General features: G+C 47.0%; 1 protein-coding gene and 1 long non-coding RNA gene across 2 annotated transcripts; one reads left to right on the top strand and one right to left on the bottom strand.

Annotated features, from left to right (window-relative positions):
- Positions 1 to 2723: 2723 nt before the first annotated feature.
- PRSS23 (serine protease 23) lies at positions 2724 to 21232 on the top strand. Its single transcript, XM_035116363.3, has 2 exons — positions 2724 to 3217; positions 19935 to 21232. Exons 1-2 carry the CDS (start codon positions 3210 to 3212, stop codon positions 21064 to 21066), a joined length of 1140 nt encoding a protein of 379 aa, XP_034972254.2. The 5' UTR covers positions 2724 to 3209; the 3' UTR covers positions 21067 to 21232.
- Positions 21233 to 24168: 2936 nt separating this feature from the next.
- On the bottom strand, positions 24169 to 26824 carry LOC148686046 (uncharacterized). The gene is made up of 2 exons (XR_015949795.1): positions 25096 to 26824; positions 24169 to 24313 (listed from the first exon to the last, which is right to left on the bottom strand). It is a non-coding gene; the product is annotated as an uncharacterized LOC148686046 (long non-coding RNA).
- Between the last annotated feature and the right edge of the window lie 472 nt (positions 26825 to 27296).

Genomic DNA, 27296 nt, shown 5'->3' with positions numbered 1-27296 from the left:
GCATGCCTACACATGATCCAAAGTTAAAATGCTTTCCGATCCTATTGATTTCCAAGCAAAGGAATAATGAAGTGCATGCCTATTGCTGTGAGAGTGTGCTCAGTTAGACTTTGCAATAATTAATTTTGCATGTGTGCTTTCATATATATATATATATATATATATATATATATATATATATATATATATATATATATAACACTGCACCACTCCCAGCAGGATTATTGTGCCCCGAAAACACAAAACTTTGGTGAGCACCAGCAAAACTGTTCCCTTCCTCTTGAACCGGTGTCTGGATGCTGTTGAAGGAATGGCATTCCAACAGCACTCCCGGTGGAACCAGTGACGTCAGCCTTTGGCCCTGCAGCCAGCGGTTTTACTTGCCCAGGCAGCATAGCACTGAGAGCTCAAACTCCCCGGTGAGGAGGGAGGGAGGGAGTGGGTGGAAGCTACAGGCAGCCAAGAGCAATAGCTGCATTCATAAGGACCAAAACTACACCATTCCATGCAAACATGGGGAAGTGTAGAGACCTATGATGTCCTTGTGACTGAGAAAATACAATTTTGCGGGGTGGGGGTGGGGGAAGAAGATGCTTAATCAGTGGATGCTGGTGCTGTGGGTTAGGGCAAATGGCGTACTGCCCCACCCGTCGGAGTGTCATGGATCACAGAGGAATGGTGGGAGGAACCAGCTAGGGAACCCCCAAGGAAAGGAGGCTCCGAGCCAGAGGGTCGGTGGTGGGATGACTATTTATTTTTTATTAATTTTTTATTCCATTTTCTTTTTCTGTTATTACATACATCACATATCCATAACATTCATATTACATTCCCTCTTCTCTCCCCTCCTGAGCTTTCCCCCAACTTCCACTTCTGATTTATTTTTCCCTTATTTCATACTGCTGTTTCTTTTTAAAAAAAAAACCCACTATATTATTTCTCTTTATCTTCTACCTATTTTTGCTAATAAAGGTGTGAGTGTTTATTTAAATCCTGCCATCAAGTCAACAGTCTTCCTTTGTTTCTGCAAATATACTATAAATTGTTCCCATTCTCTTTCAAAGTCACTGTTGTCTCTCTCCCCCCCCCCCCGAAGTTCATCCGTCAATTTTGCCAGTTCTGCATACAGTAGTTGGGATGACTATGAGTGGTCAGAGGGAGATGAGGGAGAAGATTGGGAAGAGGGGGTGTTGGAAGCTCACAGGGCTTAGTGAGCTGGGAGAGTCTGTGACAGAGAGAAGTTCAGAATCAGAGGCAGAAGCTGAAGGCGGGAGGGAGGTCAAGAGGCAGAGATTAGTCAGGCTGGTGAAGTGTCATGGGTGTCCCCCCCCCTCTTCCGGTGACCAGCTCCCCTCCCGCCCCCATCTCCCAGAACCAGAAGAGGCATGAAGAGGACAGAGGAGGTGACGTGCAGGAGCACCCTTAATAAGCTACAATTCCCAGGATTCTTTGGGCAAAGCCATGACTGTTGGTCTCTCAGGTAGGCAGGCAGAATCATAGAACTGGAAGGGACCACAAGGGTCATCTAGTCCAGCTCCCTGCAACGCAGGAATCTTTTGCCCATAGTGGTACTCAAACCTATGACCCTGAGTCCAAAGGTTCCTGTTATAAAAGAAACATCCTGGAAGTTTCAAATTTTCATCCTCAGCCCTGAGGGTCTTGTTACTGAACAACTGCTTGGCTAACAGTGCAACCCTCTGCAGGTCTGCTCAGAACACAGCCCCATTGAGCTGCAAAGTAAGCCTCCCCTGACCAGGCACCCTCCAGAAGTTCTGGACTACAACTCCCATCAGCCCCAGTTAGTACGCACAATGGTCATGAATGATTGGAGCTGTAGTCCAAAACATCTGGAGGGTGCCAGGTTGGGAAAGGCAGCATCATAGCCTATATATATATAAATAAATAAATAAAACCAAATACTGTGCCTTTGCAATAATTATTATTATGCTTGTAACTCAGCACATGAGGCGCTTAATCTCAGGGTCATAGGTTCGAGTCCCACTATGGGCAAAAGATTCCTGCGTTGCAGGAGGCTGAACTAGATGACCCTTGGGGTCCCTTCCAGTTCTATGATTCTGCCCGCCTACCTCAGGGTCCTCCAGTGTGAAGGGAGGCACTTCAGTGGCAGTGCGTCTGCTGCTTTGCACGCAGAAATGTCCCAGGCTCATTCCCCCGCATCTCCAGGCAGGGCTGGGAATGTCTGGAATTCTGGTGAGCAGCTGCCAGTCCGTGCCGACAATATGGAGAGAGATGGGGGAAATGGTCCGCCTCGGTACATGGCGCAGAAGCCATGCCATTCTTCCAAAGGCCATTCATTTTCTCCTGCACGCGTCCGTCTGCCAACTCTCGCAATGCATCCTTAACTTGCAGTCAGTTTCTGCCTCACTCTCTCTTTCTCTGGGCAAACTTTGAGAAACTTCGGCGCGCTCTTTCGTCTGATCGCATCTCTCTCTCCTCCTCGATGGAACAAAAAACCCCATGGGGTGGGGGCGGACATATTTTTTTTAAAGTCCCTTTTGGCATCGCAAAACGGGAGAGAGAGGGTTCCTTTCTTTCCTCCGCCCCTCTCCCCAATTCACTGCTTCTGAGGGAAGGGGGGAATGCCTTGTCCCCTTTTGCAAATCCTGCCCCCGCCCCGCGCGCGCTGGAGCTGCGCGGAGGCCACCTCTGTTTGCGCACGGAGGGGCGTGGGCATAGGGGGGAAGCGCATGCGGGGGGGGGGTGCGCGTCGTGGGGAGGGGCGGCTCCTCGGTTGCAGCCAGAAGTGGGTGGCTTGAGTCTCAGGGCGCCTGCGCCGAAGTACCGGCTTGCCTCCTCCTTGGGTAGGACTTTTTCCCCGCCAGCCCCATCGCGCCGAGGGGTGAGAGCAGCAGCTGGGCAGGAGGGGGCTCCGCGGTGACACCTGCAGGGAACTCTCGGCTGCGCTCCTCTCCGGTTGCCAGGTTTTGCAAGAGAGAGAGAGAGAGCTTTGGAGAGGAGGGCAGGGCGGGGAGGACATCTATCTGTGTGGGTGTGAGGAAGGGGTTGCTTTTATTTGGGGGAGAAGGAAGGCAACGACCGAGCTAGCAGGGAAGAAGTCATCCTCCCCTGCGGCGCCGTGAACCTGGGAGTGATGGGACTTCAGTCTTCATCTGTCTGATTTGTATCTAAAAAAAAAACTTTGCTCCCAGGACCCTTGAGAACTCTTACACCAGCGTCCTGGCACAGCCATGAAGAGGTAAGTTGATCAAGAGTTCTAGAGAACTGTAGAGATCTAAACCAAGGAAGCAGCTCTGCATATCCACAAGTAAAGTCCACCTGAGACCCAACTTCCAAGTCGTTTTAGCCCAGAAGGGACTCTTCTTGGAGAGCATCAGCTAGAAGCCCGGCTGATCTGAGAGATGATCTGGCCACACAGCTGAACAATTAAATAAGATAGGATCCTTTCCTCTTTAGTGGATTATTACAGGCGTTGGGATGGCTACTCTTCCCGGGATCCATGAGAAATGTTTGGGACTTGGGAAAGTCGAAGAGATTAAACAAAAACCTATTGTTGTTTTTTTTAAATTTAAACTCTTTGGCTGACTTTGGGGGTGGTACCTGTCTCCTTTACCTTTTTCTTGTCTACCTGAGCTTTGATTCCCTATCCCTATTCTGATTCCCTATGATTATCTGTACTTAACATATTGTGGAGGGGGGTGTAACTCAAGGGTACATCTGCCTTGCATATGGAAGCTCCCAAGTTCAACACCTAATCCTAACCCCGGTTTTATTGGAGAAACCCTGCCTTAAAACCCTGAAGTGCTGCTGCCAGTCGGTGTAGACAATACTGAGCTAAATAGACCAATGGCCTGAATCTTGTGTTTCCTATATTCCTACATAACCATACAAAGCACAGACCAAGGACAAGTGATCTTGATTCTAACTAACTCTCCTTGGAATATTTGAAAACTTTCTCCTCCTTGCTGTTTGTCTAATCTCTTTGGACCCTCCCAAATTCCCACGGACCAGCAGCCTCTTTACATTGTTTTGCATTCACCGCTGTTGCAACACCACCCTTTGAGGCATGCTCTGGGGCTTAGCAATTACCCCCTCGGTTCCTGCATACCAAATTATTGAATTATTTGGTCCTCTCAACTAACACAGAATCTTAGAGTTGGAAGGGCCCCGAAGGATCATCTAGTCCAACCCCCTGCAATTCAGGAATCTCAGCTAAAGCATCTGTGACCATCTAACCTCTGCTTAAAAGCCTCTGAGGAAGGAGAGTCCTCCACCTCCAGAGGGTGACTATTCCACTTCTGCTAGATATCGCTGAACTAGGACTTCTGTCTTCCCTGACCATGGGCTATGCTTCTTGCAGGGGAAGTATGTGGAAGTTGGATTACACTGCCTGGTGACAATTATCCAGAGTTTCAGGCAAAAGTCTTTTCCAGCCTTATTCGGAGATCCTGGGGATTGAACCTGGGACCTTCTGTATGCTGAGCCCATGTGCCCTGCTGCTAAGCCACAGTCGCCCTTCCCCCCACACCGCCCCATAGTTGTGGTTATCCTCCGGTGGTCTAGTTGTGGTTATTCTGCGGTGAGACCTAAGTGCCTCTTATGTACGTACGGTTGCTAAGTCACATCGTGGATACTCTCCGTGTACTTTTTAATTTGGCAGTGAATTGGGAGTGGAGGCAGAGCTGCAACTTCTCTGTCTGTCTGTCTGTCTGTCTCTCCCTCCCTCCTTGCCCCCCCCCAATTGCCCATCCTTTCATCTGCAGTTCTTCCTGCTGTGCAAAATCCCTGTAGCCCTACTTGCTTAAGCGGTCTCTTGTAATTCCACAACAGTCCTCTAAGGTAGGCTAGAAGAGGGACTGAGAAAACAAAAGAGGTTTGATAAGACATCAGCAAATTAAACCATGCTGACTTTGTTCTGTGGGCACAGCGTAGCTTCTCCAAGTTATTTTTTATTGACCAACTTAGCACCTTTTGCAGTGCCTGCTGTAAATGTGGTTTTGGGATGGGGTGTGTGTGTGTGTTTTACAAGAAGTACATTTTTCTCCAGTATAGAGATAAGGTCTGTTAAGAGAAAAATATGCAGGCCACCTGGGGAAGTTTTGCAAGTATCTCTTTCAACATGATTACATTGAGCCACTATAACTCAGCAAAAGAAGATATTTGTGCAAGCGTTACATGGGGATGGTGTCCTTCCTCAACTAGGTGCTTTCCAGATGTTTTGGGCTGCAGCCAAGATGACTGGGACTGATGGAAGTTGCGCTCTGGAGGGCATCAGGTTGGGCTGACCAAATGTGCATGCTGTGTTCCTACTGCACAAAGGTGGCATTGGCATCCATCATTCCTTCCACTTCCATTTTTGCATTTGCCCACCATGGGCATGTGGCTCTCATAAGGTTGCCTGGAGGGGAATGCGTCTCTCTGTAAAGGGTTCCACACCCCTCAGCTAGAGCCTCTCCCAAGTACAGTATTCCATTTTGGAAAAGGACAAGAGAGGCAAAGAAACAGGAAGAAGCACCGGAGAGTTTGTGCTTCCTGTCCCCCCTGTATCACTGTCACTTCTGCAGCAGCTCTTAGGCCTGAGATTTCACTGGTGGCTGATGGGGAAGTACAGTAAGTCCTTTGGAGTTCAGATTACAGAGGAGGCTCTTTCAAATGCTTTTTCATACGTGGTCATTATCCTAGAGACCAGGGAGAAGGGGGTCTAGCCCAGCTGCCTTTGACAACTGGATTTTTATGTGCAGGGAATTCCACATCCCTCTCTCTTTCTGCAGGAACATTCATTCATGTGAAGTCCAGAAGCTGATCTCATTTGCTGTTTGTGAGAACAAGACCAAAGGGTTCAAAGTGTAAATAAATTTGGGTGGCGACGGGCATGTGTTTATTATGTGTGCCTGTGAAACTGAGCCAGTTTGCCCTTTTAGTATAAACACTAACATTCCCCTGGCACACAGTTATCAGAAAGAAACTTTGTGTGTGTGGTTTGAGGAATTCAAGAACACAAGGCAACTCCACGCATGGACTTCATTTTGCTTGCCCTTGCCTTGGTTTTATTTGGATTCTTTCAAAGAGTATTGTATAAAGCTATTCCTTTGGAAAGCAATTAATGTTTAACTTCTTATCTACATGCATGCGAGCACACCCAATCTGGGCTCCCCCTGCATTTTCTCAATTCAGCCTGGCAGAAAACAGATGGAAAATAGACCGGCTTTTCTTTGTTCTTGGATTCTGATTGATGATTACAGAAGCAACACTGATTGGAAGCAAATGTCCAGTTATTGTAACCCATGCTTTAATGAGGTAATGAAAGTCAACCCCTAGTTGGACATTATAGTCAATGCATATTTTTGGAAACTCCAGCACAGGATGCCTATGTGCTCACGCGAAAACAGCTGATTAATATCATGCTTTCTTTCTTGGGTGACACCCAGGAGATACTCGCTTATTTCCACCAGCTGTAAAAAGTTTCCCTTCGTTGCGAAATAGTTGGGCTTCGGTATCCTGGAACGACTTTCACATTCTCTTGGAATCCATATGAATGCAGTACAATGGTGGGGAAGGATCTCTCTAGCAAGCACATGCAGCATCATAAGATTGCAGCCTCAGCTGCATAAATCTGCTGTGTGAAAGCCTTTAAAAACCCATCCTTTACCCAGAGTGACTGTAAGTGCAGGAAGGGCATTAAAGTCCCTCCGCAGGCACCCAGAGTAGTGTGGGCACTGTTTTGGCATGATGTGATCCTGGGCTATTGGTGATGAAACAACCACATGAGCCCTATCCCCCTTTTAGCTTACAGTTAGCGAAAGGCTGACATTTAAATAAAGGAGAGTGAAGTTGCCCTGCAGGCCTGACCAGTCCCACCCCTCTCACCTCTGCATTTTTGGCAAAGTCTGAAAGAGAGCTGGCTGCAGTCATAGGGCACATGCATTAAAAGGGCCCTTAAAGCACATTGCTTCCCCTGAAAGAATCCTGGGAAGCATGGGCGTAGGCAGGGGGGGCAGGAGGGGGCAGCTGCCCCCCCTAGAAGCAAAAAAATTAATGTATTTTACAGACCATAACCAGCACTTTTCCCCTCCAAAAACTGAAGTGGAAAGGGCTTTGCTTTAGCAAGAGCAGCTAAGTCTCCGCTTGTTGGGGGGGGGGGACACAGCAGTAACAAAAACACATCAAATAAATAAAGCAAAGTGGCTACCAGTAGTTAAGCAGTTAAGACAATGGAGCATATATCCCCAGGCAAGATTCGATAGCTGACCATTTCACCCTATTGTTCTTAAGTGGGAGTTGTTAATGAGCATTCAGGAGCATTAAGAGTTCTATTGGCGATTTAATGAGGGTGCAGACTCAGAGGATTCAATTTGACTAAGGTGGCTCTGCAAGGCTAAAAAGAAGTGAATAAGAAAGGGGGGGATGTAGCTTTGACAGACACAGTGATGTTTATAAAAAGCATTGGTGTTCCAGTCTGCCCCTCCTCCTGCATCTGTATACTGTAAATCAGGGGTGGCCACCTCCCAAGAGACTCTGATCTACTCAGAGTTTAAAACTGGGGGTGATCTACCCCCTTTTGGGGGGGTTCAGGTCAAAGCTGTTGAGGTTTTTTTAAAGGAAGGGAAGCCCTGTTTTTTGGGGTTTAGGTCAAACTTGTTGAGCTTCTTTTAGGAGGGAGGGAGGCCCATTTTTGTTTAGGGCTTCAGGTCATAGTTCAACTTTTTTGAGGGAGGAGGAAAATTTTGGGTGAGCTTTTTTTAGGGGTGCCAGTGACCTACCAGTGATCTACCACAGACATCCAGTGATCTACTGGTAGATCACAATCTACCTGTTGGACGTGCCTGCTGTAAATCAAGCAGAGAGAAAGCTGCTTACAAGGCTCCTGTACATGCAGAGTTCCAGCATCACAGCGTCACCCAGAGGCACCCACAAATATGAGTTATCTCTCTCTCTATTTCTTCCTTCCTTCCCTCCCTCTTCCATCCTTAATAAAATATGGGGGGGGCAGATAAGCCCCACATAGAAAGCCCATCAACATGGGGGGATGACTCTTTCAAATACGGTATTTACCAGTAATTGGGGGGGGGCACCTAGGCCTCTAGGAGTTGGATGCTATGCCTAGGAGTAGGACAATTCAAGAAAGCAGAATGATGCATATGGTATGGTAATATATCAATAGAATCGTAGAATTGTAGTCGGAAGGGACCACAAGGGTCATCTAGTCCAACCCGCTGCAATGCAGGATTTTTTCCTAAGGTGGGGCTTGAACCATGGTTGAAATATTATGCTGTTATGCAGCAACGCCTCGGAGCCGTCGTGGCTGCGGCCATGCCTTGCCTCGCCCTCGCCCACCCTGCCACCCCCTCTCGCCTGCCCGACCCTCCCGTCCTCTTGCTGCAGAGTTCCAGCATCACAGCGTCACCCAGAGGCACCCACAAATATGAGTTATCTCTCTCTCTATTTCTTCCTTCCTTCCCTCCCTCTTCCATCCTTAATAAAATATGGGGGGGCAGATAAGCCCCACATAGAAAGCCCATCAACATGGGGGGATGACTCTTTCAAATACCGTATTTACCAGTAATTGGGGGGGGGCACCTAGGCCTCTAGGAGTTGGATGCTATGCCTGGGAGTAGGACAATTCAAGAAAGCAGAATGATGCATATGCTATGGTAATATATCAATAGAATCGTAGAATTGTAGTCGGAAGGGACCACAAGGGTCATCTAGTCCAACCCACTGCAATGCAGGATTTTTTCCTAAGGTGGGGCTTGAACCATGGTTGAAATATTATGCTGATATGCAGCAACGCCTCGGAGCTGTTGTGGCTGCGGCCATGCCTTGCCTCGCCCTCGCCCACCCTGCCACCCCCTCTCGCCTGCCCGACCCTCCCGTCCTCTTGCTGCAGAGTTCCAGCATCACAGCGTCATCCAGAGACACCCACAAATATGAGTTATCTCTCTCTCTATTTCTTCCTTCCTTCCCTCCCTCTTCCATCCTTAATAAAATATGGGGGGGGGCAGATAAGCCCCACATAGAAAGCCCATCAACATGGGGGGATGACTCTTTCAAATACGGTATTTACCAGTAATTGGGGGGGGGCACCTAGGCCTCTAGGAGTTGGATGCTATGCCTAGGAGTAGGACAATTCAAGAAAGCAGAATGATGCATATGCTATGGTAATATATCAATAGAATCATAGAATTGTAGTCGGAAGGGACCACAAGGGTCATCTAGTCCAACCCGCTGCAATGCAGGATTTTTTCCTAAGGTGAGGCTTGAACCATGGTTGAAATATTATGCTGTTATGCAGCAACGCCTCGGAGCCGTCGTGGCTGCGGCCGTGTCTTGCCTCGCCCTCGCCCACCCTGCCACCCCCTCTCGCCTGCCCGACCCTCCCGTCCTCTCCAGCCAAGCAGGGTAGCCGCCAACGCTACCAGCCCCAGAAGCACAAGGTGGCCGCTGCTGCCACCGCCACGATGTCATCAGGCCCGTTGGCCCTTTAGCCCCGCCCACTTTGTGGCCCCTCCCCTTCTGTGCCTTGGCCCCACCCCTGAACGACCATGGCTTGGCCCCCCCCCTAGTTTTGATCCTGGCTACGCCCCTGCTGGGAAGGGCAGTTTACGCCACACAGAGCCACCAGTTCCAGCATCTTTGTTAAACTACAGTTCCCAGGCTCCTTTGCACAACGGTGAGTCTTGCATGATCAGGGCTCCCAAGCAAGTGCAGAAGCCTGTACGAAAGCTTTTCATTTGTCTCATGCAGTGGTTCCCAACTTTTTCCAGCCCACTGACCCCTTGGTTCCATAAACTTATCCTCGGTGCTCCCACCCTATAAAAAGCATTATTCAGAATAGTGGTTTGCACTATGAAAGATAACAGCACAATAAAATAATAGAATTATAGAGTCACTAGAGTCATATAATAGTAGAGTTGGAAGGGACCACGAGGGTCATCCAACCCAAACCTCTGCAATGTAGGAATCTTTTGCCCAATGTGGGGCTCGAACCCACAACTCTGAGATCAAGAGCATCTTGTTCTGCCAACTGAGCTGCCCCAGCCCCCGAATGAATTCTGAATTAAAAAATTCAATGAATGAAATTTGTTTTGAAATTCAGAACAGTAACAAAGACTTGCACATTCATTCAAAATCCTGTTAGAACTATTTAGTTTAATTCATTCAACAAATGAATCTCGATCCAGTGATACCAGCTTTACAAAGTCTGATAGCCATTGACTCCTCCAGCAACCGCACTCTTGCCTCTTAGCACCCACCTAGGTAACACCACCCCCCAGGGGGCAATACTGTTCTCCTTGGGAACCACTGATCTAATGCACAGACATTAGAGACAGATGGTCTCCCTCTGCTGGGTAGCAGGAGAGAGATCCCCAATCTCTTTGGGGACACCTTTTCGAAAATGTAGGCAGTCCAAAGAGCCACTCCAGGCTTGCTTTGTATTGTGCATTTGTGATTATTTGTGCTCGTGATGGGGCAGCTAAGCATGAAGCCTCTTTCAATACTGTTTGCCCCCCGCTTCCCACAGTGGAGGGGAGCCACTGAGTCTTCTCTCCTGCCAGTCCAACGCTCTGTTCACTGTGCTCCATTGGCTCTCAAGAGTGCTACTGTTCTGCCACTGGATAATGATACCCATGTTGGGCAAAAGATTCCTGCATTGCCAGGGGTTGGATTAAATGGCCCTCTGGAGTCCCTTCCAAAATCCACCATTCTATGATTCTGCAACTTAAGCGTAGAAACATAGGAAGCTGCCACTGGTATATAGCTCAATCCCAGCGGGGAATTCTCCCTGCCGTAACTGGAGGACCTGGGGATTGAACCTGGGGACCTTCTGCATGCTAGCCAGATGCTCTGAGGCTGCATCACAACCTTTCCCCAAAAGGAACTTGGGAATGAGAGAACAGGGCCCAGGAGGACAGCTCTGTGGACTGCATAGCATGTGCCTTCGTCACAAAATCCAAATTCCTTTTTTAAGTGGGTGGCGGTGTTTGTGTGTGAGTGCAGAGTGGGGATGTAGGCAAGCCAGACCCAGTAATTCTTAAACTAACTTTGCCAGCTGGTAACCAAATCACACAATGATCCTATTACTTTGGCACGGGGCTGCAATCCGGCCAGCTTGCCAGCGTACCTGCTGTGTCTACTGTATGCGTTGGCAGGTACCCTGGCCCTGGACGCTCTGGCGACCTGGTTCAGATTTTCCAGCATGTCTCCTCTCGTAACCCTCAAATTAGCAAGGATTTAGGAAGGAACAGGCTCAAGAAACACAGCATCCCCGACGGACTGTGTCTCAACATATGTAGCGTTTGTGTGTGTGTGTGTTTCAAAATGTGCTTCTAAAGTGTCTTGCTTGTGTTTTTAACAACCTGCATGGCTTTGCCAGGAGTGGGAACGGTTGCTGGATTCTCATTCTGTATAGTAATAATTTGTTTAAAGACGCTCTTCGCTCTGCCTTTCTTGCCTCCCCCCCCCCTGCACTGCCTCCCCCCCCCCGGTTAATTATTCTGGCTCCTTGCCCTGTGGAAAAAACTATCTTCATTGCAAAATGTAACGGAGACTATTCTTCTCGTTCCCCTCCCTCCTCTCCCCCACCCCACCACAAAACTGTACATTGCAGGGATAAATTCTAATTAGCAGGATTGAAGAAACACCTCCTAAATAGTGACCTTCATAAAAAAACAAAGAAAACAAACCGTAGGCATTTCGAATGGATGTCCTTATTGCAAAGGTGATTCATGCCATAGAGAGAGTGAGTTTGTAGGTACTGTATGGAAAAAAAGAGGCCACACTCTTTCCATGTTATATTCCTGAGAGGTGAAAAAGGCTGCTTGTATCTCATCCAGATGTAAGTCAAGTATTCCATGTGGTCAAGAACACCCAAATGGCATGCCACAAGAAATAAAGTAAATTATCCAACTGAAGTCTCCCGTGAGCAGGAGAAACAGCTTTCCAAATACAGGAGGCCTTTTCTCTCCAGCTCTGTACCTGCTAGAAGCAAGCCCCACTTAACTCAACCGGATTGGCTTCTCTCAGCAGGCATGCTTGGGTTTGCACAATAATTGCTATAGGTAGGATATTGGTGCATGTTTCAATTTGGTTTTTTTTATTGGTTGCTGGTTTTACATTTTTTCACTGTAACTGTTTTTAGTGATCATTTTATTGGGCTTTCTCTAAGCATAGCTGCCAAGTTATCCCTTTTTTTAAGGGAAATTCCCTTATGCTGAATAGGCTTCCTCGCGAGAAAAGGGAAAACTTGGCAGCTATGCAAAGCAGATGTGTTCAGGCTTGCACAATTGCTGTACCTGGATAGGTAGAATGTTGGTGTTTGTTTCTTTCCTTTCCTTCTTTTTATAAAATTTATTTATTTGGTTTTTCAGATTAAACTTTTGCAGTCACATATCCAACATGCCACATAAAAATAAGATTCGAAGGAATCTCTTGGACTTCCCTCCTTCCCTTTGTGGGTCCTATTGTTAATCATTTCCTCCTGCATCTTTTATGATAATCTAAACCAGGGGTTCCCAACAAAATTTTCTCGAGGACCCCTCATCGAGCCGCTATTGTGACAAGGACCCCCATTAATTCCTAATCCTAAAATTAAAAAGTGGTTTTATTTATTTTTCAGTTGTTTTCCTCTTTTCTTTATCCTTCTTGGGGGGGGGCGTTGGTGTGGTGGTGGCTGTGGTGGCAGTGGTGTGATGGCCGTCTGGGGGTCGGGGGGTTTCCCTTTGGAGGGGGGGAGGTTTCTACCCTTTCACCTGGGTTGAGGGTGGTGGTGGGGCCCTCTCTTCCCTGTCGTCCCCTCTTCTTTTCTCCTCCTCTGGGGGTGGCTGTATTTGCGGCGGTAGCAGCACCAGCGCCAGCAGGTTCGGTGCAGCCTTTGTTCTTTGGGTCCCCACGAGGCTCCCCGTGTGGCGCGCAGGAGCTGCGGGATCGGGGGCCTTCGCTTGGGGGGGGCTCCTTCCCCCTCTTGGGCAGCTAGGGGTGATGGCGACTGCAGTCGCGAGGCAGGCCCCCCAGGATCGTTGCGCGATGGGAGGTCTCGGGCTACGGAGCTCCGCTTGGCCGTCGGCCGGGCACCCTCGGCTTCGGCCCGACGGGCCTGCGGGGGGCCTCAGCAGCTCCTCGCTTGCTCCGCCGGACGTTTCCGACGCCCACGCGGTCACCGCGGGGTCCGCGGCCTGGAAGGCGGTTTCGGGCCTCTAGGCCCAGGGGTTCCGCCGAGTCTCCGGCCGGGCGCACTCAGCCTCGGTCCGGGGCGGTCGCCGGGGGACCTTCAGCGGCTCCCCGGTTGATGCACCGGGCTCGCTTGGCGCCCGCACACCGGCGGCGGCAGTTCCGCCGGGCCAGAGGCTTGGCATCTAATAGCATCTTGAGGACCCCTCTGGCATAGCTCGCGGACCCCTGGGGGTCCCCGGACCACCTGTTGGGAACCACTGATCTAAACCTTTTACCTCTCCATTGTGTCCAAAATTCACCATTAAACTACAAGTGATATTCCAATCCTACTAATGATTTTAACAGTTTACAATGGTCTTTAAGATAAGTTATAAATTTTCTCCATTCCTTATTAAAATTTTGGTCTTCCTGATTTCTGATTCTTCCGGTTATTTTAGGCATTTTGGCAGAATCCATCAACTTGATCTGCCATTCTTCTCTGGTGGGGACTTTTATTTTCTTTCCATTCTTTTATTTTATCATTCTTTCAATTTGTTTTTAGTTGGTTGCTGATTTTAAGTTTTAAAAACAAAAACAAACAGGTAACTGCTTTTAGTTGTGAGTTTATTGGTTTTTCTCTTTGTAAGTAACTTTGAGGGTTGGTTTTTCTTCTTCTTTTTACAATCAAGCAGTGTATAACTATTATGAAATGAAATAAATAATAGTTTTTGTGTGCTTACCTCCACTGATGTAGTCGAGGGGTAAGTACCTCTTACTTACCATGCATTCTAAACCTCTTCAGTTGCAAGGGTGAAGTGTGCCACCAACAACCTTTGGGGTAGGAGCAATCAGTAATTTGGGGGAAGTTGCTTTTGTGTAAGTGCTTTACTGCGCCTCTTTGCAATGGCAGGTGTGGGGACCCCCAACTCTGCAGAAATCAGGGTTGTGGTTACATCCGTATAAACATACCCTTTTATAGGAGAAGTGGCTTCCAGGGTCAGCTTCACTGCCTAGCATCCCCTGCTGGCCAGGTACTGTAACTGCAGGCATCTCTGAACAGGAAGAGGAAATGGTTCGGCAGGAAACAAGAAGCAAACCCACTCATGTAGCCATCACAGTGGTATAGTTCGCAAGTGGCAGGGAATGGGAACTACCCCCGAGTCCACTGCTGTGGGAATAAGAGATCTCCATGAACTGGAATCATTTTCTGTGCAGAGAGGAGATGCTAAAAAGTTTTCCAGACGGCTACTGATTTTTTTGTAATTAACATGGCTGCCTATGCTTTCCTACGGTTCCAGTACACCTGTGCCTTAATGTCTTGACCAATAATAATAATAATAATAATAATAATAATAATAATAATAATAAATTATTTATACCCCGCCCATCTGGCTGGGTTTTCCCAGCCACTCTGGGCGGCTTCCAACAGAAAAATGAAATAAAATAATCTATTAAACATTAAAAGCCTCCCTAAACAGGGCTGCCTTCAGATGTCTTCTAAAAATCTTGTAGCTGTTTTTTTCTTTGACATCTGATGGGTGGGTGTTCCACAGGGCGGGCGCCACCACCGAGAAGGCCCTCTGTCTGGTTCCCTGCAACTTGGCTTCTCGCAACGAGGGAACCGCCAGAAGGCCCTTAGTACTGGACCTCAGTGTCCGGTTAGAACGATGGGGGTGGAGACGCTCCTTCAGGTATACTGGACCGAGGCCATTTAGGGCTTTAAAGGTCAGCACCAACACTTTGAACTGTGCTCGGAAACGTACTGGGAGCCAATGTAGGTCTTTCAGGACCGGTGTTATGTGGTCTCGGCGGCCGCTCCCAGTCACCAGTCTAGCTGCCTCATTCTGGATTAGTTGTAGTTTCCGGGTCACCTTCAAAGGTAGCCCCACGTAGAGCGCATTGCAGTAGTCCAAGCGGGAGATAACTAGAGCATGCACCACTCTGGCTAGACAGTCTGCAGGCAGGTAGGGTCTCAACCTGCGTACCAGATGGAGCTGATAGACAGCTGCCCTGGACACAGAATTGACCTGCGCCTCCATGGACAGCTGTGAGTCCAGAATGACTCCCAGGCTGCGCACCTGGTCCTTCAGGGGCACAGTTACCCCATTCAGGACCAGGGAGTCCTCCACACCTGACCTAAAGTTGACAGTCGTTGACCTCTCAATTGACCAAAGTATTTTTGACCCATCTAATGCCACCTCTAATCCAGCCTTCAGTAACACTAATGTGCTAGAACCTAGTTTGATCCATTCTAGGGCGAGAAGGCAGGTAAGGGTGGAGATGTGGCCATCAGACATCCTGCGTAGGCCGTGTGCCTTTCTCTAAACTTGCCCTCATGCTCAGGTGTGTAATTATAGGGATGACAAAAGACAGGCAACTCCCAGCTTTAAAAGCAGGAGAGAAGGAAACCTCCTGTATTTTGGAGCCCAGAACTGCAGCTAAGGGGGGGGGAGCCAGCTGGGGTCTCAGCCCTGGGTGAAGCCTCTAGAGGGGCACCACTGAGGCTCCCAACTTGCCAGGGGCTTTCTCCAACCACAGTCCCTCCTTGGGCTCCAGAGTTTTAAAATGTCCCTGATCACTGGAGGGATGCTTAGCAGAAGCAGGAAAACCGGGGAAACGATCTCCCCCCCTCCCAAATCTGTTTTTGGTATCAGAACATCACCTCCTGTCCTTTTTGGAAACAGAAGCACTTTGGAGTATTGCTTGCTTATGTGTTCTCTCTCTCTCTCTGTCTCTGTTTGTGTGTGTATGTGTGCGCGTTTGGATCTAAATGACAACATACATCTTTACACCATGTGAAAATACAGGTGAAACTCAGAAAATTAGAATATCGTCCAAAAGTGCATTTATTTCAGTAATGCAACTTAAAAGGTGAAACCAATATATGAGCTAGATGCATGACATGCAAAGCAAGATAGGTCAAGCCTTTTTTTTGTAATTGTAATTATTTGTCGTTAGGCGGGTCAATTATAAATGGAATGTAATTAATGAAATGTAATAGCGATGTTTATTTTTGTATCATTGTAACTATTTGTTTTATTACTGTGGAATTTCCAAAAGAAAGCATTTGTAAAAAAATTAAAAAACTAAAAAAATATTAAGTTGCATTACTGAATAAATGCACTTTTCGGCGATATTCTAATTTTCCGAGTTTCACCTTTATAAAGAGGGCACTGGTGCATATAATCTGCTGCAAACACCGTGTCCTCTTTATACCAAAAATAAAATACCTGCAATGAAAGAAATGGGATGCTGACATGTGAAGCACTTTGTATTTATCCCTTCCTGTAATTTGGAATGAAAATGTAGCCAATCCCATTCAAATTCCTTAATTGCAATGGTTCAGCAGCCAGCAATTTTTTTTAAAGAAACTTGTGGATCATTTATTCTTTTATTTTATTCTTTAGAGCCTTAAACTGCAAGTCTTTAGTGCTCAGAAGTAAGTCCCACTGAATGCAAAGGAGCTTACTCCCAGGTAGCTGTGTAAAGATGCTGCAATCTTATACTGCAATCTTAAGCATTTTTACCCAGAAGTAAGTCCCACTGAGTTCAATTGACACAGTTTCTGTTGCTGCTACTGTTATATCATACAGTCATAATACTTCTTGTTGTTGTTGTTTAGTCGTTTAGTCGTGTCCGACTCTTCGTGACCCCATGGACCCTAGCACGCCAGGCACTCCTGTCTTGCACTGCCTCCCGCAGTTTGGTCAAACTCATGTTCGTAGCTTCGAGAACACTGTCCAACCATCTCGTCCTCTGTCGTCCCCTTCTCCTTGTGCCCTCAATCTTTCCCATCAGGGTCTTTTCCAGTGAGTCTTCTCTTCTCATGAGGTGTCATAATGCTTCTTAGAATTCCTCAAATGATCTATTACTCTCTTATGAGATCTCCTTAAGGTTGAATGAAAGCCAGATACACACACAGACAATTTTACTCTTTGAAGAGACTTATCTCTTCTCCTCTTTCAAACTCCTATGCCCTTTATAAACAATTGTTTTGAGGTGTGTGTGTGTGTGTGTGTGTGTGTGTGCGTGCGTGTGCGCGCGCGCATGCATGCAAACACATGTGGGGTGTGTGTGTGACAAACTGGGTCTTTGCCATTTCTCCTGTTGTTGCCCCACTGTTCACTCCCAGCACCTGGAATGCAAAGACTCCCTGTTCCTGAACATCAAAGCTCCATGGATGTAGCAAATAGCCATTGATAAAGCAATCCTCCACGAATTTGTCTGTCCCATTTTAAACACCCCATCCAAGTCGTCATAGATATGTGGGCTGTAAATTCCACATTCCAAATTCCATTATGGGATACCCAAAGAAGTATGTTCCTCTGCCTGTCCTTAACTTATAGCAACTCAGTTTGATCAGGGAACCCTTCTTGCTATGTGAGGAGGAGAAGGCTGTCCAGCTTGCCCATACTTTTTATACAAGATGATTTTCCTTTATACACCTCCAATATACAGTATTCCTCTTTTTGGTTTCCCTAAACCCCAAAATCGCCATTCATCTATCTCTGCAATAAGGCCTGTAGAGAATAATATGCCCGATGTACCAGCTGATGCAGAGCGTACTTGGGAAGTGCTTCAGAGACCCTAGTCAGTTCCCTTGATGCCGTTGTGTTTTCCGGCGGCAGTGACATCTTCTGGACATAACAGTGCCTAGAGGCAAAAAAGGGGAACTGATTAGGGCTCAAATAATAATGCCTAGCTAGTGACCTCATCTCTTGGCCTTCGTTAGTCATCATCTCATGGTCCAGCCTACCTCACAGGATTGCTATGAGGAATACTATAATTGGAGGCGAATCCTGAGCTCTTTGCAGCAGCAGCAGCAGCAGGAGGAGGAAATAAATGTGGTACAGAAAACAAACCAGAGAAGCGGGTATGCACCCACTCGGCCTCCATCTGGAGAAGTTTTGAGGACTGGCAGTGGCCTAACTCTGGTCAGGTACAGCAGGTCACCTGATTATCCGCAGGCTGAAGGCAGCGTGGGGTGGAATTGTGGGTTGCAGCACAGAGGACTGCTTTGTGAATGCTTGCGGGGACCATTCCTCCCTTGCACAGCTGCGAACACCTTCTCTAAGAGCCGGTTGTATTCTGTTCCTTTGAGGCATTTCAAGAATGATGCTAAGCTGCTCTGGCCATTATTGGTTTAACCCCAGCCGGGTTTAAATATGCATAAGCTACGTCTAATAGCTGTGATTTGTTTGAGTAATCCCTTATCAGGAATGGCCAGGCCTTCCCTCCTCCTCTCCTGCAAGGGAGTATTTGGGCTCCTGCAGTGATTCAGCTGCCTGGCTAATTTTCAAATAAGCCAAAGTCCTGCATATTTCCTGGGCACAGTTGTGGTACCTGTGGCTCTTCGCTACTGGGGACCTCACTTAATCTGCCTGTCATCTACAAATACACCGTAGGATGTGGCTTTTATCATTCGAGCTGAGGAAGAACGCTGCCCTGGGTTTCCTGGGGCATTTAATTTAACATGGAAAACAGTGGCTTCTATTAGTCTACAATTCTCACACACACCCCACACACACACTGTCCAATTTAGCTGCACCAGTAGATCCGCTCCGTTTCCCCCAGTGCAAATCTGAAAGGGAGTGCCTATGCTATTTAATTGGACTTCTTCACCGCTTGCGACTGTGAAGGAAAAGAGCCCTAGACCTCAAGAGCAGAATAAACAAGATCATGTATCTCTCGTCTCAGGTCTGTTTGTTTCAGCTGTGGGATGCTTCTTGCTAACAAGTTAGAACCAGTGTGGAATTGTGGACTGCAGAAGAGCCATAGCTCAATCGCAGAACATCTGCTTTGCATGCAGAAGGTCCCAGGTTCAATTCCTGCCACCTCCAGTACAGTACTGACAATACTTACTGGCAGCAACTCTCCAGGCAGGGTAGACCTCTTCAGTCCTATCTGGAGATGGTGGGGGTTTCAATTATGAACTCCATTGGCTGGCCTTGGGCTAGTCACTGGGAATGGAGTTTCATAAAATCGGGCCCACAATACTGCTGGAAATGAGTGGAGCATCAGAGCCATGCGGGACCACAAAGCAGTGACTCCCCTGAAGACCCCAGGGATCAGGCAGGGATTAGGTGAGCCTTGAGGTATCCAAACAAATCGTTAAGGGCCTGGTAAATTAATTACAAGAACCATGAATATGGCCTGGTAGTATTTGGACAGGCAGTGTAGACTTTTGAACACTGGAGTTATGCGTTGGAGGTAGTCTGTTCCACTCAGGAGTCTCGCCCTGGCGTTTGGCACCAGCTGGAGTCTCTACATGAGGCCCAAGGGTAGCTCCATCTCGATAACCATCTTACAGTAACCAAGTCTTGAGGTTACCAATGCATGGATCACTGTGGCCAGGGTGGTAGAGGGAGCTGGGTATGTTTAGCCAGGAAAAGGGGAGACTAAGGGGAGATATGATAATCACCTTCAAATATCTCAAGGGCTGTTACGTGGAAGAGAGAACAAGCTTGATTTCTCCTGCTCTGGAAGGTAGGACTCGAACCAATGGCTTCAAGTTACAAGAAAGGAGACTCCGACGAAACTTTCTGACAGTAAGAGTTGTTTGACAGTAGAATGATCTCCCTTAGGAGGTGGTGGACCCTCCTTCTCTGGAGGTTTTTAAGCAGAGATTGGATGGCCATCTGTCTTGGATGTTTAGTTGAGAATCCTGCTTTGCAAAGGGTTGGACTTAGATGACCCTTGGGGTCCCTTCCAGCTCTACAATTCTATAATCTACTTTGGTGTTCTGTAATAAATCGCAATGTGTTATATAAATGATAAATAAATAACACCTTCCTTCCTTTTCACAGTTCAGGGTTCACCATGACCAGCCTAACATGCCTTCTCTTACTCCTGTGGACCATCAAAGGTGTTCTACCTTCCAGTTCTCATTGGAGGCCCACCTGGCCAGCCTACAGAGTCCCCGTCGTTCTGCCACAATCAACCACTTATTTGGACAAACCGCAGTTTGATGCCGAAGCTAAGCTGGAAGTGGTCTCATCTTGCAGCCCGTCTTGCCACAAGAGTTCCCCGCTACCTACTTATGAGGAGGTGAAGGATTACTTGTCCTACGAAACTTTGTACTCCAATGGCTCCCGAACTGAGACGGAAGTCGGCATCTACGTTCTGACCAGTGAGAGCGCCGGAACGCAGAGCAGATCTCGGGCCAAGAGGCAGATCTACGGATACGACACGAGGTTCAGCATTTTCGGCAAGGACTTCTTGCTCAACTACCCCTTTTCTACTTCTGTGAAGTTGTCCACGGGCTGCACCGGGACTTTGGTGGCCGAGAAGCATGTCCTCACGGCTGCCCACTGCATCCACGATGGCAAAAGCTACGTCAAAGGGGCCAGGAAACTACGTGTGGGGTTCCTGAGGCCGAAGCTGAAAGATGGCAGCAAGGGGGCAAATATCAGTAGCTCTCCGGAGCCGGAAAGGATGAAATTCCAGTGGATCCGAGTGAAACGGACTCATGTCCCCAAAGGGTGGATCAAAGGGAATGCCAACGACATTGGCATGGATTACGACTATGCTCTCTTGGAGCTCAAGAAACCCCACAAACGGAAGTTCATGAAGATTGGCGTGAGCCCAGCGGCAAAGCAACTGCCTGGCGGGAGAATCCACTTCTCGGGCTATGACAACGACCGGCCAGGGAACCTGGTCTACCGCTTCTGCGACGTCAAAGACGAAACGTACGACCTCTTGTACCAGCAGTGTGACGCCCAGCCAGGTGCCAGCGGCTCGGGAGTTTATGTACGGATGTGGAAGAGGCAGAGCCGCAAGTGGGAGCGCAAGATCATTGGGATATTTTCCGGGCACCAGTGGGTGGACACAAACGGCTCCCCGCAGGATTTCAATGTGGCCGTTCGCATCACTCCCCTCAAATACGCGCAGATTTGCTACTGGATTACAGGCAACTATCAGCACTGCAGGGACGGATAAAGACAATGGGCATCCTTTTTTAAAAAAGAAAATAAATGGCCTTGGTTGCTGAATCGGGGGCAGGGCGGGGTGGGGGGAAAGGGGAAGTGAAACTCTTCTATATTGCCGGTGCTATGGGGTGCAGTTCTGTTTTTCTTTTTTATAAATACCTGGATGCAGGAATCAATAGGGAAGTCTGTCTGGTTTGTAAAGGTGCTTTGTGTTACATACTATGCACAGCCAGGCTGGCCCTGCCCTTCTCCAACAACTCCCCTTCCTGGTGCCCATGTTATGGCAAAACTGTTGCTCCTGGGGCCCCTGGCCCTCAAGTCAAGTCAGAGAGCACGTCGTTGAGAGGGGCTGAACCAGGGATGGTGGCCAATTTAAAGTTGAAGTGAGACAGGGGTAGGCATGAGTGTGGCTGTGGGCTTTTTTGTTTTTTTGTTGCACTGCCGTGGCTGCTTTCTGCAGGCAAGCAATCTTTGATGCTCCCGTGTAGGAGATAGCTTAGATTAGACGAGATGCTTTGCATCAGTCGAGTTCTCCCTGCAAAAGACTTTTTGTCTGAAATGTATTTAGCGTCAGTAGCTCTGATTTCTATTTCTGGAAGCTATTATATTTAGAGCGGGGGATATTGTGAGTCTGTGGGAGCACAGAACAGCTTCAGAATTTAACTTCCTAAGAATCTCAGGGTATTTTGGAAGTGAGTTCACCACTGCAACACACCCACCATATTCGGCCATGTGCACAGACTTCTCCACTAACCTGTTCTGGTTTGCAGCCAAAGCGGACCATTTGCACAGTGTTGGTTCGACTAGCCCACAAAGCCACCTCCCACATAGCTGGAGCAGGGCTGTGCACAGCGCTGATTGGCTAGTCCTTTGTGTCAATCGCAAAACCACCTCTCCCTTCTTGGAGCTGTGCTGTACATGGAACTGATAGGTTGGCTCTCACTGATCATGAAGCCACTCCCTCCCTCTCTCATTGTTTTCGCCCTAGGGTTACAAAATTGTGCAAAAATATATATTGCAACCTTTAAAAAAATGCAAGGGACATTCTCAGCCCAACTGGAGTTGAGGATGGGGGGGGGGCTGAACCTGGGACCTTCAGCATGAACAGCAGATGCTCAACCACTGAGCCTCTTGGGCTTGCTGATCGGCGGTTCAAATCCCCGCGACGGGGTGAGCTCCTGTTGCTCTGTCCCAGCTCCTCAACCTAGCAGTTTGAAAGCACGCCAGTAAATAAATAGGTACCGCTCTGGCGGGAAGGTAAACGGCATTTCCGTGCACTCTGGCACTCGTCACAGTCCTCCGTGAGCCAGAAGCGGTTTAGTCATGCTGGCCACATGTCCCAGAAAACTGTCTGTGGACAAACACCAGCTCCCTCGGCCTGAAAGCGAGATGAGCTCCGCAACCCCATAGTTGCCTTTGACTAGACTTAACCGTCCAGGGGTCCTTTACCTTTACCCAGAGAACACCTGAAGGAGAGGAGAGGCACCGCCCAATAGCATCAAATTTCACCTGCCCCAAGTCTGTTCAAGCCAGGAGCAAAGTTCCCTTCTAGCTAGAGGGACTGGCAAGGCTAAGTAGGTTTTGCAGCAGAAGCAGCTGCTGTTCTTTCTTTCTTTCTTTCTTTCTTTCTTTCTTTCTTTCTTTCTTTCTTTCTTTCTTTCTTTCTTTCTTTCTTTCTTTCTTTCTTTCTTTCTTTCTTTTGTGCTGGGTAGCCCATGCTGCTTGCTGTGTGGGATCTGTTACCTTTATTTATGCCTGGCCTTTTTTTCTCATGTGGTTTTACCTTTCCTCTTGTTTCCTCCCAAATTCTCCAGCTATTCTCAGCAACTAGAGTGCAGGCAAGTTTTAGTGAGGTTCCCCCGCCCTTTTTTTCCTTTTAGCTGCACTGCTATCCCTTAGCATAATGGATGCAAACTGAGAAGGGCATTTGAGCCTTCGCACACCAAGATTGCCAAACACAATCTCTCCAGGGTTCAGCTGTTTTTCCAGAGCACAGTGCAGTCTCGGAAGCTGGGCTGGTGCCTCACAATTAAGGATAGGAGAAGATGTCCATTTCAGTTTCTCGCAATCTCTCATTTCCGCCATCTTGAGCTCTGTTCTCCACATTTCTGCATCATTTTGCAATTTTCTTTTAACAGAATTCCTGTGGAAATTTGTCAGCATTTTAATGCAAACTCCCGCCGTACACATTTTTGTATGTGGTCTTCCCTGTCAACCACATTTTTTGCAATGCAATTTCCATTAATATAATGCCTCCCCCCCCCCGCCAATAAGTGCATTTAAACGCATATGCATTTTTGTACATGTCACCTGGCCGGAGAACCACACTTGCAAGATCCTTCAAAATGTGGATTTCGAAGGGCGGCTATGTTTCGGTTCGCATATTGATGCTGAAAATGCGAATTAGGTAAGTTCACATTTAAATGCAAATCGAATTGAGATTCTCCTCCATCCCATCTGGAACATAAAGGACTGAGCTACTGTGGACTCCCTCAGTGCCCTCTTCAGGCACAAAAGAGAACTGCAGCAAGCATCACTGATCTCTGCAGTTGGCAGGCAAGGCTCTGGGTTGGTCGGTGTCAAAGAGAGAGCCCACAGGGAAAAGCTCTGAAACTGTTGGTTGTTCCAAGGTAGCATCTCATCAACTTATGATTCATTGCATCTTCAGCTTTGTGCATGGCTTTTCCCCAGGCCTTTACACACAGACAGCTGCTCAAACGGATTCTCCCCATTTAAGCACCTCAGTTCAGACATTGCCCCCAAACCATGGTTTGCAGGAGCATATCTCGCTTCATTTCCCATCGGCTCAGTATTCCCATTTATGTGGTGCAGCAACCTCCAAGGTATGTCGGTGCAGTTATCACATCTAGCGACGTTTGGTACAAACCATGGTTTCTCAAACACCCCTGCAGTGCATGAGAGCTGTGATGAAAAAGTGAGACTATGGTCAATGTTAGTCCCTCCCACTTCATTTAAAAAACATATTGGCAAATATAACAAAAGGAATGAAAGAGAAAATCAGACATTAAGAATATTTGATCAATCTTTTTTAAAATAAAATAAAATTCTTAAGCATTATAGAGAAAACACTTAATATATTTTCCTTTTTAAAAAAAACCCCAAACCTTCATCTATATAAAAACACAAAAAAGAGAGAAAGAAAGAGAAAGAAAGACACAACAAGAGTAGGAAAGAGGTTAAGAAAGATCCAGAAAATAAAGTACTTCTGATTCTTCGCCTGCCCACTATGAAAAAGCCTATCAAACGAAATAAAAAAATTCCTTCAGTAGCACCTTAAAGACCAACTAAGTTTTTATTTTGGTATGAGCTTTCGTGTGCATGCACACTTCTTCAGATACAGTGAAATGGAAGTTTCCAGGCACTTATGTAGAGAAGGGGTGGGGAGGGGTGGGGATGGGGAGGGGGGATCACTCAGAAGGGTGGTGGAAATGGGTGATTGACTGACTGATAGCTGTTGATGACCGCAAACGACTGCAAATGGTTTTGCATGAAAAAGCAAGGGTTGAGATGGCTGAAGATCGCTTATCATGTATAATGAGATAAGAACCCGATATCTCTGTTCAAACCAGGTCCCTCCATGGTTTTGAGCTTGGTGATAAGTTGCAATTCAGCAACTTCTCTTTCCAGTCTATTTCTGAAATTCTTTTGTAGTAAGACAGCTACTTTGAGATCTTGTATAGAATGTCCTGGGAGATTGAAGTGTTCTCCTACTGGTTTTTCTGTCTTCTGGTTCCTGATGTCAGATTTATGTCCATTTATCCTTTGGCGTAGGGTTTGGCCTGTTTGTCCAATATAGAGAGCTGAAGGGCACTGTTGGCATTTGATGGCATACACAATGTTAGAGGATGAGCAATTAAATAGTCCTGAGATGGTATGTTGGATGTTGTTGGGGCCAGTAATGGTGTTGTCTGGGTGTATGTGGCAGCAAAGTTGGCATCTGGGTTTATTGCAGGCATTTTTTTAATTTTTTTATTTTACTTCGATCCAGACCAACACGGCTACCTACCTGTAACCAGACCTATCAAACGAGACCCGTCCTTTTTGTTTATCAAATTTATTTATTGCTTCACAACAAACAGGGAGTCTCAAAGTGATATACAAGTAAAATTCAAAAGTACATAATACCGTTTGGTAGGAGAGGGTCTCATGCAGATACCATCTCACCAGGAGGTCTGTTCCATCTATGTCTGAATCAGGCCATTAGTGTGGCAGCATCTATGCTTTGAAACTCTTATTACATGTCAGGCAGGCATCTTCTCTATTGTCTTTTTTGACACCTGTTGAAGACCTTCTATTTCCAAGTCTTTTAAGCAGAGATGTGTATCCCAGTCCACATCTGGATTGGACTTGAAAAATGTTCTTAGATACGTTTTTATCATTAAATCAGCTGGGGCTAGTTCAGACCTTGTATGTGACACAGAGAGACATTCAACCAAATGGACAGAGGAATAGCTCCCTCAGAAAGACACAGCCAATCAGAGCACATGCTACCTCAGTGAGGGTCACGTTGCTGTGATTTGTTGCTAAGGAAAACCTACACGCACACGGTTAACTGATTTACTGTTAAAGAATTAACTCTTTAGTCACACACAGAATGATCTCTGCTGTTCTGCCAAGCCATTAATTAATTAAACTATAGTTAGCGCCAGGCAAGCATCCCCAGAAAGAGCAGTCCTATAACCCTGCAACCAGACCTCCCTGAAGATGTCCACTTTGCAGATGTTCAGCAGAGACAGAGATCTGCTGGTGAATGTTTACAAAGACCAGAGCAATCAAACTGAGCATCACATTTTCACCAGGGTAAAGCCTTTCATCAGGAAGCCTGCTAGCACATTTGCAAAGCTAAGCAGGGTCCAGTGTGGTTTTAAATTGGATGGGGAACCGTGTATTGAGATTCCTGCATTGCAGGGGGTTAGACTAGATGACCCTCGGAGTCCCTTCCAACTCTAAATTCTATGATTCTACAAATTAGAATGTGTCAGGTGAGAACTCCCCTCCCCATGTATGTATCTCCTTTATTTCCCCACACACACCCAGCTGATGTCAAGGGTGTTAATGGTGCTTAATTTTTTTCCAGTTATTGTGGTCCCTCCTTGGAATGCCAAAATTGCTTCTCGACATGTTCACATACCAAGTGTAGCTGTCGCACATAATGCTAGGACTGTTCTTTTCTCTCTTTTTTAATTTCCGGTGCGCTCTGGCACAGACAGTCACGGATGTTTTAAAATGAAATCTGGCAGTGGGATTGGGGGGGGGGAGAGAACCTTTTTGCATTTGGCAAAACCGCATCCACCTCCTTTCTCTGTACCTGACTCCTGTGACTGTTTAAAGCCAGTTTTTTTCGATGAATGTATCGCAGAAAACCAAGAGAAAACTGAAAGAGACAGAGGATTTTGTACATATTTTATATGTTGTCTGCCAGAAATGAAAAGCGCTCGTTGTAATTACACTTCATTTGTAAGGATGTTCAAATACAGCACAGTTTTTATCGACCTCTGCAGTAACAATATGCGTGTTCATTTTCTTGTCATTTTTTATATATATAAAAAAATGCTTGCAGAAAACTGGATGTTGCTTTGCATGCTTCCTAGCCACATGAGATCGTGACGGGGGCAGCCCCAGAGTGTGGCAAGCCTGAGCTTCAAAACCATCGTATGGTCCACCACCCAAACCTGTGCTGCTGTATTTTGTAAAGCACTTTTGAAAACGACAACAATAAAGAGGTATATAAATTTTAATAAATAAAATAGAAATAACATTGCCGCATTGAGCAGAGAATCCAAGGAAATCAGCTGCAGTTTAAGACAATTCCTTGCTTCCACATCTTTCCAGGCTGCTCTGTGCAAAAGGACCCTTCCTCACCCAAATCCTGATGGCAGCACCAGCAGCATCTTTTCCACCCAACATCCCAGAAACAGTTCTTTTCTACAGGAAAAATGAATACTAAGAATACACATGAATACTCCCTGAAGCAAGGACTAGGCAAGGGATTATTGTTATTCATTTCAATTCTACAATTCATATTGTCAGAGGTTCTTGCGGCTACTCTTGAGTAACGACGCTCCACACCTGCTTGTCTTTAAGGTTTTTTTTTTTATTGTGCATTCTATTTACAGTGCAAAGTCTCTGGAAAACATGTCTGCTTAGTCTGAGTCAGAACCTCGCAATGGCTTCTTTCTGTTTCGCGCCCAACATAACAACTTGGGAACCCCAAAGCGC

The sequence above is a fragment of the Zootoca vivipara genome, chromosome 4 (genome assembly GCF_965207765.1).
Source record: "Zootoca vivipara chromosome 4, rZooViv2.hap1.1, whole genome shotgun sequence".
Taxonomy (NCBI): domain Eukaryota; kingdom Metazoa; phylum Chordata; class Lepidosauria; order Squamata; family Lacertidae; genus Zootoca; species Zootoca vivipara.
The sequence above is the reverse complement of the archived record's forward strand: the minus strand, read 5'-3'. Positions and strand labels throughout refer to the sequence as shown.